This window comes from Antennarius striatus, chromosome 1 (genome assembly GCF_040054535.1).
Source record: "Antennarius striatus isolate MH-2024 chromosome 1, ASM4005453v1, whole genome shotgun sequence".
NCBI classification, from domain to species: Eukaryota; Metazoa; Chordata; class Actinopteri; order Lophiiformes; family Antennariidae; genus Antennarius; species Antennarius striatus.
Window position 1 is genome coordinate 20,444,814 of NC_090776.1, and position 19,924 is coordinate 20,464,737.

Here is a 19,924-nt window from a genome sequence, read left to right on the forward strand (position 1 = left end):
AGTTGCCGTGTTATTATAAAGCCAAATAACTGTGTAAATAAAAATATTTCATTAGCTGCACAGCTTATTTAAGATGAATATCTGACTGAAATATCTCTGCAACTCGGGTTTTTGTTCATTACATACCGAACTGTATTCTGAGTGATTTGATTCGTTTCCTACGTCCAGGTTAACAGCAATTAAGCAGTCAACCATGCACAGGTGCGTGCGACATCGGAACCAATGTACTTGCTCTTTTATTCGGAGGAAGTATTTTAGTGACGTACCGCACTGGAACCGTATTGAAGTAGGACTTCCTCAGTTATTTGTTAATGCTACATATCTATTTATGTACAAGTAGTAACGAAATCTCCTTATATAGAGGTGTGTAACGTATTGTATGTGTTTGTTTTTTTTAAGTTTTATTTTACTAACGTTGGGATCTCTTATCCAGGTCTGTTTACTTTGAATTGTTCTATGGTCTCCCGGTTTATCCGCTTCTAAAGACTAAAAACTTGCATACCGATAGTCATGATACCAACTTAACCGAGACACCCACGTGTTTGTGTGGTTTCATATGTTTTGCAGAATGCCCAAGGACACGGAAACCCCGCAAAAATGCGAGGAGCTGGTTGACAACAGCTTTTTATCAGAAGACAATGAATGCCGGCCCCCTGATCCTTCACCCATGATCGAAGACTGGAAGAATCACGGAGAAGGAGACAACAGCAGTGATAATGGCGGTGATAATAGGTGCTGCCAGTATACGTGTTGTAATACCACAGATATTTCAATACAGTAGTGTAGAAATACGCCACTGTCTGAAAAAGTGGCATGTCTCAATAGTTGTGGAAACTGGCAGTACGTAGAGATATTCATCTGGTATAAAAGATTGTATTGTAACTTGTGTGATGTTGTATTTAACTTGACAGCAGCTACTCTTATCCAGATTTAATATTCTTGATATTGTTGCATGGGACCTTTGACCTGTATTGTAGTGAGTGTAACAGAAGTTTTTCCAGCTGTATATACTGTAATTTAAAAAAGAAAAAAATGGTATAATGAATGTAATGATATCAACTATTCCAGGTAATCCATTACTTCCCTTAACATTTCATTTTCTTTTCATTTTCTGTAGCATGCCCGAGAGAACAGAAAACCTGCAGAAATACGAGGAGCTGTTTGCACACAGATTTTCGTCAGAGGACCACGAATACCAACAGTATCGGAGCCGACCACCTGATCCTCCACCCATAGTTGAGGAGTGGAGGGATCGTGGAGGAGGAAACTACAGAGAGAGAGATAATCGGTAATGCAATGATAGCATATATGTTATCGTAACAGACATTAAATTTGTAAATTTGAGTTATACCACTCTCAAAACTTCCCAGGATGTAAGGGATGCTCACAAGGAAGTCCAGGCTAAAATATTCTATCACCTTTCAATGTTTTTTGTATGGTGAGTAGAAACTACGTATATGTATACATAAAAGCCCATTGTTCATGCTTTCATTATCATAAAATACCATTATTTAAGTAGTACAACTTTTTACAAGCCACTTTATAGCAAGTATTAGTCAGTGGAATTTGTCTGTTACATTAGTAAGATCTATGTTTTCCTGTCAAAATGAAAGTACTCCTGGGCCTCCCTTAGGTGTAAATTTGATTTAAAATAGATTATCAGTACTTCATTAAATGTTGTCTGGTTGTATTCAATTATAAATCCTTAAGCATGTAGTTAGCAGAGTGCTAGCAGTTGGTGGGCCTTCATCGTCTCTTTAGTCTGATTGGGCTTTGTAACATTTGGTGCAGATCCTAAGGAATGGATTTGAAATGAATGGATATTGTAGCAAAAAATGCATTATATTTCAGGAGTCGCCATCAGCTGTATGAAAATTTCTTTTTTGATGCACATTGATGCAAAAATCTCGTTATATGTATGAAGTAATCTGCTGTTTAAATTATGGTTATTGGGTTATGAACATGGTTTTGGATAAGGTTTGACGCAATTCGGGGGATCCAAATCTTCCAATTTTGAATAATAGAACAATATGTAAAAAATGATCTTGGAAAGGGATATACAGCCTAAAATTATTAAAAATTAGAACAGTGGGACACAAAATGTAAATTTGCAGCAGTACAAATAGTGAGCCTAGTAATGTTGTACCACCACAGAGCTCCTGCAGCAGGCTGCCATTCAGCCTTTATTATCTTGAAATTTCAACTCTGCTATCAAGCCCTCTTGTTTCTGAGTTTAATGTTGATTTTTTTTACATCCTTGCTTTGAATATTTTATATGAAGATTATTCATGAATACCTCCATCTAGGTACCGGGATCGTCGTGGATGGGGAGGAGACCGAGGCTGGGGAGGAGACCGAGGCTGGAGAGGACATCATCGACAGCAACACTGGCATGGTGGAAACCAAGACAGGCACTCGTGGGATGGAAACCGGTACCAGTCCAGTCCTCAAAGTTCCAACCAGGGTTACAGCTCCCATAGACAGAGACCACATTATGATCGCTACTAATCTCCACTCTGATCTCAATCTGTGTCTTTGGGGAAAAATAATTTTTCTTTCCCCAGTAACTACACTCAATCTTCGAATACATTTTGGGAATGATAAGGTTGTGCAAGGATATGATGGTTTGCTGTTAAATCTTTTACCTTCCTTGATATCAGTGGTGAGTTCAATAGAAACAGTATTGATTTAAGAATGAATCTGAAAGAATCCATTTGTAATGCAGCCCAGACTGCTGATCTGAGTTGTCAATAAACCAGTATTTTCACAATCCTGGATGTTTATTAAATTTGGTTTATTTTTAGGGATTTTGTATGTTATGTTCTTAAAGCCAACTCAACTTTTTGTTTTAAATAATCATTTAAAAACAGAAAAACTGCTTTTTTTCCCTATCAAATTCCACAGTAATAGTTCAGTAATCTGACAGCCTGTCATGGACTTCTACTGTATGTCAACTACATTTTTCTTTAACGGTTGTGACTCGTTGGGGAAACAAACCTATAAGCGTAGGTATTCTTTTCTAGTAGCCATCTCAAAATACCACCCCAGGGCAAAATCTGGTTGGTGAGATTTTTGCATTTAACTTTTCACCAGCCACCAATCTTTGGAGTCATTCTTTGATTTAGTGTCAATGCTGCAAAAATAACTATTTAATACCTAGGATAGTATACTTGTTGGTAAAATCAAAATGCAAATTTTAGCTGTGATATATTTTAAATTTGTTTTAATACATGTGTTTTCTTCTAAGGTACAACACATGGCAAGTGGCCTAAGACAAATTTTATTTGCAAAGCCCAAATTCACAAGTGAGTTTGCCTCTGAAGGATTTTCATTCTGTACAGAGTTAGTACCTTCTACCCTCCTTAGACCCTCCAACCGCGTGAGGGAAAGCACCAACAAATCCCTAGACAAAGAAACAAAAGAGGAAACCTGGGAGAACAACAGATGAGGAATCTGTCTCCCTGGGATGGGTAAACAGAGCAGCACAGTCACGACAATCATCAAAAATGAACAAAGTCCATGGTGGTTGAACAGAGTCCAGGAGCATGTTATTGAAGAGGTATGAGGGGGTACAACCCAGGAACCAAAAAGTGATCCAGGTCAGGAGCTCCACCAGATAGCAGGTCACTAGCAGAACAATCAAAACCATGACACCAGGAGGTTAGGGAACGGAGAAGGCGGAGAAAGTTTCTTGGTAAATATAGCTGTCATAGCAGTGACAATGTTTTCTGATCATTACCCAGAGGAAGCTGAAAATGAAGAGAAATGCTAAACTGATCCCACTCGAATTCCACAGCTAACTTTAGTATAAATAGCTGGAAATTATTCACATGTATAAATAGGACTTAAACCAGCTTAATTCTGTTCCTTCAATGCCAATATAACTGGAATATGAGTTATTTTGTGGAAAATCACATCACAGCTTCAACCTGGCCAGTGCTGTGTCCATAAGTAATGGGGATCACTGGGAACAATACCTGTATTATCATGCTGTGTATGTGATGTGGCCCTTTAGTGTGTAATGACACATTACTCCACATGGGCTGTAATGTCTGTGGAGGGATGTAGCGTTCACAGTAAATGGATAAATAGTTCACATTGTGAAAAGCAGCTAAAATATTTATGTTCATCATTAATATCTTATTGCTATATGCATTGTTGGCTATGAAATATGTTTGCTAATGGTCTAAATATGCATCTAATCCAGTCACAACAGATCGATTAAGTATTGCATGGTGACAATGGACACAACAGTGCACTCCACTGATCCACCACACAAACCGTCTGTGCATGAATGCCATTCTGTGGGGACTATTTATGGCTTCAGTGATGAAGACACTTCAGCAGCACAATCAGATGTGAGATGAGGGAGGAAGAAGAGGAGGAGGAGGGCCAGGAGAAAAGTGTGTGGGGGATGTTGTGGCACACGGCAGGGAATGCTGCCATTACCAGTGCAATCAGTTCAGATTAGAGAAACTTTCCTCTCGGTTGCTGCATTTTAACAGAGCAGGAGGGAGACAGATGGAGACGGTTAGGGAAGCAAGAAAAGCACAACAGATTTCAGTGAAAACATTCATCAGCTCAGAGGAGGAAGTGTACAAACTTATTCACCCTAAACCTTCACATTTGTAGCTTTGAATGAAATATCTTGATGACTATTTTGTGAATTCTAAAAACCAATAGTAGACTCATTCATGGTCACTTGGGTATGAATTTTAATCACCAACTTGAATTGATCAATGAACTTGAACTTAAAAATTTTCCACTTCCACTTTTTTTGCATTCATATCTCTAGAAATAATTTTATTCTCTTCTACTATACAGAAATGTGGCTGTAGGATACTACATGGTTACTTTTAATGATCAAATTTAACATATAAACTTGCTAAATTAATCATGGAAAAGTTTTTCCTGCAAATATTGCTTTTATTTTATATAAATTATACACACATTGAACTATTTCAAGCTTTTTTCATGAATTAGATAATTATGGCTTACAAGTCATGAAAATCAAAAATCTGGGATCACATGGTAATCTGGTACTTTGGTTGCCACAGATTTTTTGTTATTCGCTGCACTAACATGTTGTGCTCTCAGAGTAAATAACTGTTTTGTTTTGTTTTTTTGCAACCTTAAGGAGAAAAAAAATCAAGACAAATAAACAAAATTCAACATTTCTCTTCTTCTCAAGAATACCAGAAATCTTGAGTGCTCCATAATAAAAATCAGTTGCCAGCGAGAGTCCCGTTGGTGTGGTCTGCCTGCCTGTCAGGCTTCATGCAGCCACTTTGACACGATCCAGTGTGACAGCAATGGAGATAGTGTGCTAGGGGCTATGTCCTTGATGGTGAACTCATCCACTACAATCACCACTTTACCCCCACCCCCACGTCTGAGTGCATACACACATATATTTCTGCACGCACAAAAATACCACAGACATCACATCCCCCAGCCCCTGCAGCACTTGGCGACCTACATCTGGTGTTAGAGAGCAGGGGCTGAGGTTGGTTCAGGCTTTCCTGCCCTCAGCAGACAGTGGAGAGTGTTCATGTAATGTGTGACGTATGTGAAAAGAGGAGTAATTTTGCTTTACTCATTCTGTTGAAATAAAGACCTTAAGCTGTGTATGCTGCTTACCAATCTGTGCACAACTGTACATGGTCACGTGAACACACATGTGCATACACACGTGGGCATACACTCCACTCAGAGTCAAAAATACACCCTTATAATTACTGCAGGAGATCCAGTTTGATGATGTCCTGTCCTCTGCTCATCCAACTGTATGCTGTATGTGTTAATCATGCAGTCGCTCCGGTCATCCATGTGAAGACAGCAGACTCTGCTTCTGCTGAGGAGCTTATTAGTCTGATTATACAGTATCTGGTAGTACCTCCACAGGAAGTCAATGCAGGGTGCATGATAAAGGAATGGGGGAAATACTGCAGTCCTGCAAATATTAAAGTATGAAATAAATATTAATTTGCATGTAAAATCCCTAAATTCCAATTCCAATGTAAAGTGAAAGCATATCACATTGCTATTGTTAGTGAATGAAATAAAAATACTACTACTGTAGTACATGTCCCCTGTTCTTGATATATAACTAACAGTTCAACATTATAATGTTTTTAATTTTTTTGTTGAGGCTGGTTAAGTTGGTGCTAGGTTGGACTATTTTTATGCAGTTCAGTAGTTTCAGTTGTAGTTACCAGCATGGGTTGTCTAATCTGAATTAGAGGCAGGATGCTGGTATCTGGCTCTCCCAGAAAAAAACATCAGCAAATCAAAAAAAAGGTTGACTTGCTTGTGATCAAAAACTAGAAAACAGCTTGGTGTCTGTCTTGCAGCCTTTTATTTGACATAGCTCATATAAGTCAGTTTGAAATTTAGTTTTCTTCTGCTTCTTGCTCAGTAATTCTATCTGGCTGTTTTTAGCTTTCTGTCAACATGTTTCATTTTTTCACCTTTGTCAAGCTGATACAGAGGCTGTGGAGCCCAGTACTGTCATCCACCCACCCAGTTCTGGGGTTCATTCCAGCAACGCTCCCTGCTACTTTTCTTCAGACATGGGAAACTCTTCTTCCAGACTGTCTAAAGCTTCTGTGATTGTAGTGTAAATACATTTCTTAGGTGCTCTAAGCGAAAAATATAATCCAATATCACCATAATCAGTGATAAGTAATGGTATGTGTGTGTGTGATGGTGTGCAATCTAGTGTTCTGTACTTTGATCCCACTACCTCAAATTCTCAAAACAAGCAATATGGGGTTACTTTAAAGAACAATAATTATGTTACTTTAATGGGATAAAAAGAAGGGAGTTCTGACACAGAGTTCAGTATAGTAGATTTTTGATCCTCCTATTTTTCCATAATAAAGCATATGGGAAGTTCAGAGGGAAAATGTCTCTGGTCAAAGTTTCAACAACTTTATAGATGTGAAAATGTGGGGAAAAAAACAATAAAGCTATCAGTTGTGGTGGATTAAAATTGTGTATCATCAAAAAAATGGATGTTGATTAAATGCACATGACATTTACTTTTCTCTACTGCCACACACAGAAATGTAAGAAATTACTTCCAGTATTTATCAATATGAGCTGCTTGATATCTAGAACTTGGAATCAAATTGTCTGAACAACCTGCCCAGATTTTACATCCCCTATTAAGTGCATCCAAATCAAGACTTTTTCTTTGGGCCAGGTTAGAATGTAAATTACCCACAATGCTCCCTGCAGTGAGAATTTTTCCAATGCAGAAATTGTCTGTGAAAATGAAACATTTCTACACTAATTCACAAGGGAGCTTGTTCCAAACCTTTGGCTTGTACAGTTTTTACTGCTGACAAGGCTGCATTTACACTTACGGAACCTAAGAGCCCTCCATTAACTCGTTGATACATACAGTATATATACTGTTGAATAATAGTGAAAGTCAAAATAAAGGTGCAAAGGCTCTGTTTTCAGAAACCAGAAGGTAGACAAAAGGATTGAATCTACCTGGTGTGGTGAATAATAACTATTTTTAAGAATCCTTTTTACTCCAAATCCTTTATTCTATTTTTGTCAAACAATAACTTCAATGGGTGCAACAGAAAAGTGAAAATAGAAAGCCCCCGATTAATTTTTCAAAATAATTAGTTTGTAACAACAAAAGCAAAAATATGACAGCCATCAACCTAAGTCCCAAATGCAATCTAAAGAACTAGATTATATAAACTATTTATTTCTAAATGTACTCATAAATAGGCCCTAGAACAACAGAATATGTCGAAAGAATTTGGCCATTTTTACTGGTTTTCTTATGCAGATACCCACAAGTGTGTATGAACATTTCATTAAACCACCAGGAACCAGGAACGCTATGATAACTCCCCTCTCCTTCCTCCTATGACCTATGAAGTGTGAGAAAATACAAACGAGCTGTTTCAGTTGACATAAGCAAAGATGAATACCCAGTGATTCACTGGCTCAGGGTCTTAATGAGGCCCGCCACACTCTGTGCATGGTAATTAACACACACACACACACACACACACACACACACACACACACACACACACACACACACACACACACACACACACACACACACACACACACACACACACACACAACTGCACCAATACAGCAAGACAGAAAAGCTTAAATATGGATTGGATGAACATTAAGAAAGTTTAAGAATGAATGAAGAATGAATGAACGAACGAACGAACGAACGAACGAACGAACGAACGAACGAACGAACGAACGAACGAACGAACGAACGAATGAATGAATGAATGAATGAATGAATGAATCATTCTTTATAGGATAAGGAGTCTCAACATGTGATCCTTTTTAAGCTGATAAAATATGATACTCATTCGGTGAACCTGAACAAGAGAAAACTCTTGTGTTACAAAGGTAAAATGGAGTAATTATTTATGAATAAATCTGCAACACTTCAGTCCTGTGCAGTCATGACAGAATTTCAAAAAGAAGAGAGAAAATCTTCTCCCACAGATGTCAGCGCTTAAGTTTACAGCTCAACATGAGCTGCTATCTTATCCCACAATGCACACACACATATGTGTGCAGAAGCACAAAACCTCTGTCATGGATGAAACTTCTTCAGTAGTTTCATATTTTTCCACAGAATGAGTGGAAACTTCCCTCCATCATCCTATAATAACATTTCAAGGGTCTTTCATGAAGCCTGTTTTTTAGAGTCTCTGAAGTCCTTAAACATTTTACACAACACAGCCCAGAGCAGATGACTGTCGGTGCTGAAGTACATCTATCCTCCTGCGTGTTCTCTCCACTGGTGGGTGGTGAAAACCTGTCTCAAATGGATTTTCTCAACTCTTTCTGTTACACAGGCAGACTAAGTGGGCAGTCAGCAGGAGAAACTCTCCGGTCCCAGTGACTCACCTGACAGCCCCCATGGATCACTCTTCTTGTCAAAACCCACTCACAGCCATTTTAAGTGGCCTTGTTTCCATCATATGAATGCAGGGATTATGCAATTTAAGAGCGCTTCATCTCTGTGCTCTAGCATTATAGTCTCAGGTGGACACAAATCACCCTAAATTTCCAGTGCTGACAAACATCAGACATTTCAAACATGAGCAAGTGTTCTTTAAATTATGAGTGATCAAAAAACATCATATACAGTATTGATTTAACAGCTGAATATCAGTCATTAACCTTCTGATTCCCTTAAAATGATGCTATTTCCACAGGTGCAACATCACGGTTTTTTCTATTTGAAACAATACCTTAATATATTTTTGACAATTATAATTGTATTACAACAATCCACATTACAGATTTCACCTTTGATCCAAAGCAATCTTTTGCATCTCTACAAATAATACCCATTAGTATAATAGCTCCACTTTGATCAGCTACAACAATAAAATGCTGCTTGTGTGATGCATCTGTGGAGCACATTTTCTCAAGTACTTAGAAGTACTTTAAAGCATTTTTAAATTTGATTATTATGATTTTCTGCTTCTTATTTTGTTGGTGTTGTAAGCACGACACATACCATGAACATTAAGGTCTAAATGAATGTTACTGACAACTGTCATTTGTGGTACTTGACTGATGATATTATAAACTGTCAGAAATATTCCTTCACGTTTTTCTGACAGGTACTTCAGTCTCATGCTCATCGCTTCTTATAAAAAGTTATCTACATGAATAATCAAGCAGGTTGTTAGAGACTTCACAGGTTTTAGGCTTGTATAATTATTTTACAGCTTTGAGATTAATTTTTTAATCAAGGTTCCCAAAAATGTTGGTCTAAACAAACCCCAACTCCTCATTTGTTTGATTCAAGCAGGTATTTTCTCCCTTACATTAATTTGCATAATTAATGGGCAAACAGAAAAATAAAATGTCCGTATAGCAGACTTTCTTTTCTCATCACTTTCTCATCTTCAGTCATCTTGAAACTCCTCAGGTTTCAACCACAGTGCTTCCTACTCCCAGCTCCAGTTGGAGTTGAGCAGCTGGATGAGTGGGTTTCTGGCATCTCCTAGTGACAGAAAAAGGAATGGTATAAACCAGGGGCTCCCAACATTTTGACAAAATACAAAATGCATCACTCAGCATCACTGCCTGCTATCATGCGTCCATATTTTATGTACTCAGGTTCATATTTCTGCACTGCACTTTCCTGAAAACTGGCTCTAATTTATCTTACTGGTGTTGAAAGAACATAAAATTGCTTACAGGATTTTAACACATTTCTATTTAATGGCAGTTACTACGCGGCAAGTTCATATTCAGACGTTTATTTTGTTGATGCATTTCAATTTTCATTTTTTACTTGTGTATTTGTGGACATAGACTGTAAATTATAACTGGCTAATCTTTGACTCCATCTCTCCCACCTTGCTGACAAACAATACATTCTTCAGAACCAGCTTCGAACCATCTGAGGTTTCTACCTCAGTCTTACATTTTATTGCTTTGGAGCTGAAAAATTCATTTACATCACAGTTTAAAATGCAGAACTTTTCTTTTATTTTGATGAAGTGCTAAGTAAACATGAAGTCATAAATTACAACATGTACCACTAGCAAAGTTACAAAACACACACATGAATTCTTAATACACGTACAATGTAATTGCAGTTGAACAGTTGATTAGATGATAATGGTGTACGATACAAAAATATGCAGACATGACATTTTTGGGTAATATATGAGTAATATCTGACCAAAAAAAAGGGGACAGTAACCAAGTCTCTGAAGTTTCATGTGTGGAGGACTAACTGTTGTTGTGCAGTTTACTGATAACAACACTTGAACAAGACATCAATACCATTGACAACTGATTGTAGGGTTTCTGTCTAGAAAAAGCCAGAGGTATTATTTTCCACCACTCCGGCACACACATAGATATGATTAAATCCAAGGGTTCGTGAGGCACTATGTAAATCTTCAGCAGTCCAGTCTTCCCAGCAGCCTGAGGTCTCTCTAGTAAATGAACTGGCGTGACAGTGTTATGTCTAAGTGTAGTAGATGATCTCTGGTATCTGGCCGTCCTCCACTGATGTACCGTTGTTATTTCCAGGTGAACTGAAAAAGAAAAAAGTTGTCTTGGTCCCTGTTGCCGATTCCTGGGTCACTTTCTTCAACCCTTTCGTACCATAATGGGAGTCTGGACCCTGGGGTATAAATTAAAAAGCAGGTGATACGTTAATAAAAACCTAAAAAAAAAAAAAAAGTAATTTCTACACAATAGCACACTTTTTGACGCAGGAAGTTCAGGCTGACCTTTAAGGTGGCACATGCAGTGTAGCTGACATTGGGTAGGATCTCCACAGGCTCTTTGAACATCACTCTGAAGGTGTTGGCTGTGCCATCACAACTGAAACCTGTGTCGTTCTGTCCCAGTGTAATGCGTTTGTCGCTTTCTAAGATCTAAGGAAGGAGAATGAATACATCAGCTACAGGGAAAATATTGTGCAAAGGCAAAATCCATTCAAAATCACAAATTAACAAAAAAGTTAATACACTGGTATTGAAACCCACTGAAGAAATTACCAGTGTACATCATTATTCTATAACGCCACGAGTAGCCTTACTAACCCAAACTGATTTCTACAGAGCTACAGAAACATGTGCAGAGAGAGTCTGAGCAAGACATTCATTACCTGTATGTTGACCTGATAGTCAGTGGGTCCATGTATGGAACCATACAAGCCAAACCCCACTATAGATATTCTTTTGTTAACGTTGAATCTATAAAAAGAAAAATGCAGAAAAAAATGAGAAACAAATGCAAATACATCTGAATTTACAACTGAGCATCAATGTTTGTCATCTCACCTGATTCTGTCGCTGGTACCACTGTACCCCCATCGACTCTCTACCTGCTGGAATCTATTAATACTGCACTCCTCCCCCCTGAGGCAACAGCGGGGCCTGTCGATGTAGTCGACCCGTGGTTTGGGGTTTACTGTAAAGTGTAAAAACAGATTTACCACCTCCCGATCGAACAATATTCCAGACTGGGCAGGCCCTGTTGCACAAGAAAGAATATCAAGCTGGTTTCTGTGGTGTAAAAAGTATGGTTACAGCAGGAATATGATGAATAAACATGATACTTAATAATGGCTCAACTGATCGGTATTGATTTTGGAAAAAATTTAAGTCCTGTCATAGCGCAAGAAACAAAATGTTCACCTGCTGCAAACTCCTCAACGGTCATGAGTGGAAAGCGGATGAGCGGCAGGGCTTTGCCCAGAACCTTCTGTTTGTTGTCCGAGGTCAGGGGAAGCTGTTGTCTGTAACACTCTGCCTCTGCCCAGCGAACCACTGCTCCAAACAGACGGTTCTCCCTGATACTGAGTGTGTCTCTCTGCAGCACTGCACATAAGGTCTCTAAATACAAACCCAGACAAAAACATTGAGCGTTTCACAATCTAACAGGCCATTTAGCAAGAAAGTACGATGCAACCAGACTCAATACCGAGGTCAATATCTGTAAAGCCCTCTGCATTTATTGCATCTGCCGTGCTTCTGTCTATGGTGTCTAAGCAGAGACTGGCAAGTTGAGGCTCATCAAATAACCTTGCCTGTAATCAAAAGCACAAAAGAAGAATTGTTAATGATCAAGATGTTGAGTGAAATAAAAAATGTATTGTTTGTATTCTATCACCTAATTAGAGAATTTTATGTTTACAATCATTGATGGAGCGTCAAAGAGAAATATCATTAACCTCAAAAACTGGATCTAAAGTGACATTTTGAAGGTTTTGAAGGAAAGTAAAAGGAAGTCAAATAAACTAACAGACAAGACAAACCTACAATTGAATATGTCTCTGCCTAAAACAGCAGCAGCAATTCAGGTAATGTGATACCTGCGGCTGGAAACCCAAAGTGACATTGGAACCTGTTAATTGTCAGACAGTATTTGATGTAAAACAACCTGAGTGAGCAGCATGAATGCGTTGTCAGCTCTGAGGTGTTTGGTCAGGAATTCCACACAATGGCCTTCCAGAGCAGGGACGGCATATTTCTTTGCCGTGTACAGAGTAGTCATCACAGTTTCTGGTCCAATGTGGACCTCATCAGAATATAGGAACCTGTAGAATTAACAAGTGATAAAGTGTTTTTATCTGCAGACTCATTTTGAAACGTTAAGCCAACACATTGTGAGCTGTGAAATCTTTACACTGTTATAATCTGTACGATATGTACTAATGTTTGATAGGCATGGGGTATCTGACACTTTCTGGAACCTAGAATTTCATAACTAGTACTTTTTTAGACTAGTTCACTTAAACTATTATCAGACATTCTCTTATCATAGCAGAAATTTTTCCAATTTTAGACTGCAGTTGTTTGGGTGAGGCAATTTGGTTTACAGAGCATGATGTGTGTCTGTGTGCACCAATGTTTGCTATTGCCTGTTAATCTATTTTTGATTGTAACTAATCATTCATTATAATAACAGAAGCAAGTGACCATTATTGATTTTAAGCTTGAATTTTAAAAAATGCAGCTCATGACGTCCAAGATCAAATCTTCATATTAACTCGCTTCGTCCTGCTTTCAGCATCAACAAAGATCCGACAGGATTCAGTGAAAACAATTCATAAAGTCACAAAAACTAATCTTCTAATCTGACCGAAGCTAAATGTTTGCAATACTTTACTAGTTCAGTTTCGAGCTGGATTTTTACACCTGTCCTACCTGAGCAGGGCGAGGAACGCTGCTGGTTCAACGTCGGGCAGCTCGATCTCCGTGGAGGTGGTGGCCATCCCTCCGTTGAACATCGCATCGAAAACGGCGCTGCCAGCGGCGAGAACGAATTTATGGGCCGGTATCCTCTGGGCCTGTCTGCCCTTCCCAACGATGAACCTGACGTCGCTCAGTAGCTCGTTGTTGAAGAGGAAAGCGAAGCGCTCCTTCAGGGAACTCTTCGTCGCTTGCCAGTTGTACATGGGCTCCCGGTGAAGGCCGAGGACAGACGGGGAAGAGGCGGACGGGACGGGGCCAGAGGCGGGCGCGGTGGAGATTGCTGCCGCGGCTCCGCAGTGAGCCGAATTGGACGCTGCCTCCTGGCCGTCATGGTTCGACGCTAAGCTGCCTCCTCCACCACTCCCAGCCGACATAACCGCACTTGTATTACGCTACCTTCACAAACAACCGTTAACGACCAACGAATACGCGCCGCCCGCTCCGTCCGCGTTGTTTATTTACGTGGTATCAATAGCATGGGACGCCATTGCTGTGATACGCAGCTAGTTACCTGGAGCTAGCTTGTGTGAATAAACGATGCATCGGTCAACTCGAGCTTCGAGCTAACCCGTCAAAATGACGCATGCGCACACCGCCTCCAAAACAAGTTTTTTTTGTTAAACTTTATTACTAAACACAAGAGAACCTGTAACAATAAAAGTTCCTCAATGTTTAAATTATTATTATAAATATATAGATACATAGATATAGATATATAGACACACTATATATATATATATATATATATATATATATATATATATATATATATATATATATATATATATATATATATATATATATATATATATATATATATATATATATATATAAAAAGACAAAAATGATCTTCAACGTTATGAAGTTATTTACCTACATGCTATGTTTCCAGAAGCCTATTAAAGTTAAACTTGGTCTTTCCAGTTTTCTTTGTTGTTCATTTTTACAGGCAGATGTTGGTTAAAAGTCTCAGTAGCTACACGTGATCACAGTGTTATAACAGCTGACACTGTCACACTGTGGCTGTGAGCATTAAATGTATTTCGAATCATATTGTAATGAAAACAGAAAGAATGATGTTTATCTGCAGCGTATCACACCTTAAAAGTCCATGTTAATGCATCCAAAAATAAAATAAAAACTGTTCATCCATCTGAAGTCTCAAAAAGTCCATTAATGCAAAAAAAAAAATACACATAGACGATTTATGTATTTATTTGCATGATGAACTTGTATGAAGAATTTTATGTTTATATTTGCTTGGATTGTACTCACAAATATATGTTCAGTTTTCAAATTGACTGTCAATAATCCGTTGCTGTCACTAGAGAGAGAAACTGTTCTCTCACATTCTAGCTCAGAGATAGAGGGAGGGGTAAAAGAATGGACAGACAAGGAGAGAGAGAGAGAGAGAGAGAGAGAGAGAGAGAGAGAGAGAGAGAGAGAGAGAGAGGGAGAGAGAGAGAAATGAGGAATGCTATACAGACCAACAGAGCAAGACAGACAGACCATACATTCAGAAGCAGAGGTGTGAGTGTGAGGCTTGTTGTCAATTTTGCACTCACCTTTTCCTCGTTCATTGGAAAAGGACTTGTAGACTAAAGATGAGAGAATTTTGCAGCTGAATTATTTCCTTCTCTCATTTCATTTCTCATTCAAGATCTCTCAAACCCAGATAGCAATGACTGCGTCTGCAGGGACTGGCGTATTTGTGTTCTCCTTGATGTCCATCCCCATCTGCTACTTCTTTAATTCACTCATTTACAACAATAGGTAAGTGTGTGTTGTGTCTGAACCCTTCAAGGTTGCTTTGAATGTTGCCTAATAATAATTATAATTTGACAGTAACCAGCATGATTTAAAAATATTTCAAAACATACCTCTCTTCCATTACATTTAGTGCAGAAGCTTTCCTCTTCGCTGGGTGTACAACAGTCCTCATCTTGGCAATGTCAGTCAATTTTATGATCAAGAAGAAGATGCCAGTAGATCCACTTTTCTATGGTACAAATTTGCAAATATACATTACTGTAAAAAGTCTTTTGATTAAATATTAACAGTGATAGTTCATATTGTGTTTGCATACCCAGCCCTATGAGTCAATGAGTAGGACAAAACTTGTCTGTAGTGTGACACCTGGTTGCTATGAATTAAATTAATGCATCTCTTTGTACAGTGTATGCAGTGCATGCCTTCCTCAGTGTGGTGAATCTGATCATCGGCCTGGAGCAGGACAACATCATTGATGGATTTGTGACATTTTACCTTAGAGTGGTACGTATCTGTGTTGTAAATCCTGACTCCAGTTGTTCACATTTACCTGCAGACATCTATTCAGAAATAAAACTGTGTTTCAGGCAGATCCACATATTAATACAGCACATGGGCACATGATCGCTTACTGGGATGGCTGTGTGCATTATCTCATGTATCTGCTCATGATTGCAGCAATTACTTGGGGGTAAGATCTATTTATCTTTTATTTATTATCTATTTATCTACTGACATTGGCTATGTTAACATGTTTTGCATAGGGACAGTTACAGAGCCATTGGACTCTACTGGGTGGGATCTTTCCTCATGCGTGGCATAGTCTACATTCTTGGAAATGCTGTAGGTATGTTCACTAAAAATATTGAATGATTTTAGAAGCCAGTGTTTTTCAGTTTAGGTAACCTCTTGAAATACTCTGACAACAATCTAAATTAAATGTAAATATGGTGTAAATACTGCTATTTTTAGTGAATTGGTCATTCCCACAGTGAGATATTACTTTGTTCTCTCATGTTCAAGGGAAATTTGGGACACACACTGGTCCACTCTTCCTTCTCCACATACCATACATCTGTTTGTCTGTTTGGGCCTGTTTCCGAATCTTCAGCCAGCCCTGCACATGGGACGTTCAGTTTACAGCACAGAATCAGGTGGACACACACACACACACACACACACACACACACACACACACACACACACACACACACACACACACACACACACACACACACACACACACACACACACACACACACACACACACACACACACACACACACACACACACTGACATCTAAACAACTACAACGGGAACACCTGCTCAATAGTTTCCATGCTAAGAAAGCTAAGTTCAATCCTTGGAACTGTTCAGCTAGATGTATAACCATTACTTTGTCATTCTGTTACATTTCTGTGTATACTGAAGTGGATTTTTGCATATGTTACTGTTATAAACATCATATTAAACATCGTATTTCTCTCAGGGTAACCATGAGGCTGAAAGAAAAAGTTTACTCCACAGACCTCTGGACTTATTGTTCGCCATCTACCTCATCCCTGCTTTTGCTTTCTGCGTCTTCAGAGGCCTTGTAAGACATTGAGACAAAATTAACTGATCACGACACAAAATGTTGTCTACAGGGAGAACACTTCCGTATGTATGTCTGTCAACCTATTTTTAGATTGTTCTGGACTGTTCCTGCAAATGGTATCAAGACTATGCACAACATTACGAACCTTATCTGAAGGACCCTTCAGCCTATCCTAAAATACAGGTAACTCTGGTGCTGACAGTAAACAGTGAACCTCATCCTAACGTTTTTATTGGGCATCTTTCTAAAGCAGTGTCCCTTAGATGCTGGTGAATATGCTGTACTCCGGACCATACTATATCATTGCTCTCTATGGTCTGATGGTCCCAGGATGTCAATGGATGCCGGATCTCACTCTTGTTCACTCAGGAGCACTGGCACAGGTAGGTCCTGTCAATAATTCCTCAGTCTTGGCTACTGACTAAAGATAATTACACCTTGATGCAGCACTACCACACAAGTGTTTTCACATTTTCTCATCCTTGTAGAACCCTGTATTTAATGTTTTGAATGAAATGATATTTCAAAACCAACATAGTCAAAGTATTTATTCTCCTCCTTTTGTACTTTCTTTGTCTCTTCGAACATAGCTAATGTCGCAGCATGGTATTACTTAGCATACAAAGAAAATAACTAGATTATGAATTTCCAATGTCAGGCATCTGGATGTTGTAGTTTTCTTCTTCAGTGACACAAAATGTCCATATAAATCCTTTTCTTTCCTTCATGATACCATCATTACAGATATAGATAGATGAACAACGGCTTCTGATAGGCTGTTCCCTTTTTAGCTGCCCTTTCTACAGTCGGTTCTTTTTAAGCTCTACTTCAGTGCAATCAACACCAAGGGCTCTGCTTGAGCAAATGTAGTCTGAATCAATGCCATACATTTTCTGTTTACATCCAAAGATGGAAACTTTGAAGAGTGGTGGGAGCAGCTAGCGCTCCAATCACATCTCAGCATAACAAAGTTGCTATTGTTGTTGAGCTGCAGGCTCGTGTGATAAGGACAGAAGACCTTGAGGAATGGTGGTATTGATAGCATTTGCTAAGGTCAGCTGTTCAGCCAGACTATGAATAGGAGAGTTGATGCTCCCACAATTATGGTTGCTATGAAACAAGTCATGTGTGTTTTTTCAGGGACTTCTATAAATTGTTAAGCAATAGGAATCTATTAGATTTAAAAAATATTTGTGGATGACCAGCACTTTACACATTTGTAGCAGTCTTATTGCTCATCATTTTTCAAAACAACATTTTCCTGAGCTCATTTTGCTTTTTTAATTGTGTTTCATTGCAGTTTCTCTGTTTGAACTGTAAAATGCAGACAATGTGATGTTTCATGAAGAAATTTCAGACATAATTGAACACTTTTTAGAGACCAACCTGGTTTTAGTCTCAGGGTATTGCTCTCTAGATTCCAATAATAGACACAAAGATGTTTTGTAGAATAGACAAATAAAGCAAAACAAGATGTCATTAGTTAACAATGAATGGCAACACGATAGAATCCATTTGAAATTATGAGAATTATATTTTTTTGGAATTAAGTAAATATTTAATGTCCTGGACTTAGACAAATTTAAAAAAGGTTTGTGCTCTTCCTTCATTGAAATAAAGAAACTGTAGTTGGAAAGTCCAGTAAGATTGTACTGTATTTAGAAGTAAATGACTTAAACCACTGAAAACTAAAATGTCAGTCATTATTGTTGGTCTTCCCTCACTGCTTCACCTCACAGGCCCAGTTCTCTCACATTGGTGCGTCTCTCCACACACGGACTCCTTTCTCATACAGAGTGCCTGCTGACAGCCAATCTGTTTTCCTGCTGGTGAACGTCCTGTACACTGTGGTTCCACAGGCCCTGTGCTATCGTTGCCACACACAGCCTGCCTTTTTCCTCAGGCCAGTTCCAGATAAGAAGACTGAATGACAGACTGGACTCGAGTGTCATAGATCCCTAAATACTGTAAAAGACAATGTACTTGTACTGAAGACTGCAGACAGAAAGTACTGCAGACAAGTACTCAGACACCATTTTTAATGAGTCTGTTGGAGAAACATAATAAAACACACTTTAAAAAAAAGAGTCTGTGCTGTTTATGTCAGCTACCAATTTTGAAAATGTGAAAATAAAGCAGTGTAAAGCAGTGGCAAAGCCAGGAAGGTACACAAATATCACAGTGAGATGCTTGTGTATTTTACAGCACACCCATGAGATCCAGCCTGACAATATTATAACTTATATTTCTGACACTTTTGGTATATTTTGATATTTGTTTGTTGAAACAGGTTTCTGTTCATTGTCTCTTTGGCACTGGTCTGAAAAATACATAAATAACTCACTTTCTGTGTGTTTCATGTTATATAAGATTTTATCATATGTTTAAAATTTTTGTTATTGCCAACCTTACAGTGACTTGTAAAATCTAAACAAGGCCTTCTGCTCCCATTTAAAGATTGAGAGATTATTTTTGTTACATATTTTTCTGTTGCATTTCAATTTCATCGATAATTGTCAGCCTATACAGTATATCAGAAATGAATGAAGAATAAATTCATTGACATTTTTTTTTTATTTTAAAATGGAAAATGTTAATGTGCTTAGTAATTGTCGTGGATTTTTAAAATATATGAATATAATAATTTTATTAAAATTATCAAAAATTTAAGAGATGTAAAATATATTCTTGTACTACAAAAAAATTAAACATTATTCTTTTTGAGATTGAATTTTGCCATGATTTGGTTAAGTGTTTGACGTTCCTTTTTAAATAAAGAATAAAGCAAAGCAAATTTGTTAAGTGGAACCA

General features: G+C 38.2%; 3 protein-coding genes across 10 annotated transcripts; 2 read left to right on the forward strand and 1 right to left on the reverse strand.

Moving 5' to 3' along the window:
- The first annotated feature begins 263 nt into the window (after positions 1-263).
- LOC137598019 (RNA guanine-N7 methyltransferase activating subunit-like) lies at positions 264-2,762 on the forward strand. Of its 4 annotated transcripts, XM_068318385.1 has the most exons (5): positions 266-286; positions 400-433; positions 568-732; positions 1,118-1,288; positions 2,307-2,762. In XM_068318385.1, exons 3-5 carry the CDS (start codon positions 569-571, stop codon positions 2,506-2,508), a joined length of 537 nt encoding a protein of 178 aa, XP_068174486.1. In that variant the 5' UTR covers positions 266-286; positions 400-433; position 568; the 3' UTR covers positions 2,509-2,762. The 4 variants fall into 4 exon arrangements, with proteins under 4 accessions (XP_068174485.1, XP_068174486.1, XP_068174487.1 ...); XM_068318384.1 differs by lacking the exon at positions 400-433 and having other exon boundaries at positions 264-363; XM_068318386.1 differs by lacking the exon at positions 400-433 and having other exon boundaries at positions 270-286.
- A 7,657-nt stretch (positions 2,763-10,419) lies between these two features.
- On the reverse strand, positions 10,420-14,307 carry LOC137593697 (BTB/POZ domain-containing protein 1-like). 2 transcript variants are annotated; one of them, XM_068312645.1, is made up of 8 exons: positions 13,698-14,307; positions 12,931-13,087; positions 12,472-12,577; positions 12,186-12,383; positions 11,829-11,958; positions 11,654-11,741; positions 11,274-11,420; positions 10,420-11,164 (listed from the first exon to the last, which is right to left on the reverse strand). In XM_068312645.1, the coding sequence occupies exons 1-8, from the start codon at positions 14,117-14,119 to the stop codon at positions 11,006-11,008; spliced, it is 1,407 nt and encodes a 468-aa protein (XP_068168746.1). In that variant the 5' UTR covers positions 14,120-14,307; the 3' UTR covers positions 10,420-11,005. The 2 variants fall into 2 exon arrangements, with proteins under 2 accessions (XP_068168746.1, XP_068168738.1); XM_068312637.1 differs by having other exon boundaries at positions 11,829-12,021.
- A 928-nt stretch (positions 14,308-15,235) lies between these two features.
- On the forward strand, positions 15,236-19,844 carry LOC137595408 (transmembrane 6 superfamily member 1-like). 4 transcript variants are annotated; one of them, XM_068315505.1, is made up of 11 exons: positions 15,236-15,273; positions 15,406-15,518; positions 15,646-15,749; positions 15,922-16,019; positions 16,103-16,206; positions 16,280-16,362; positions 16,539-16,669; positions 17,006-17,110; positions 17,204-17,296; positions 17,377-17,496; positions 18,853-19,844. In XM_068315505.1, the coding sequence occupies exons 2-11, from the start codon at positions 15,427-15,429 to the stop codon at positions 19,042-19,044; spliced, it is 1,122 nt and encodes a 373-aa protein (XP_068171606.1). In that variant the 5' UTR covers positions 15,236-15,273; positions 15,406-15,426; the 3' UTR covers positions 19,045-19,844. The 4 variants fall into 4 exon arrangements, with proteins under 4 accessions (XP_068171606.1, XP_068171598.1, XP_068171615.1 ...); XM_068315497.1 differs by having other exon boundaries at positions 15,245-15,281; XM_068315523.1 differs by having other exon boundaries at positions 15,261-15,518; positions 15,651-15,749.
- The last annotated feature ends 80 nt before the right edge of the window (positions 19,845-19,924 follow it).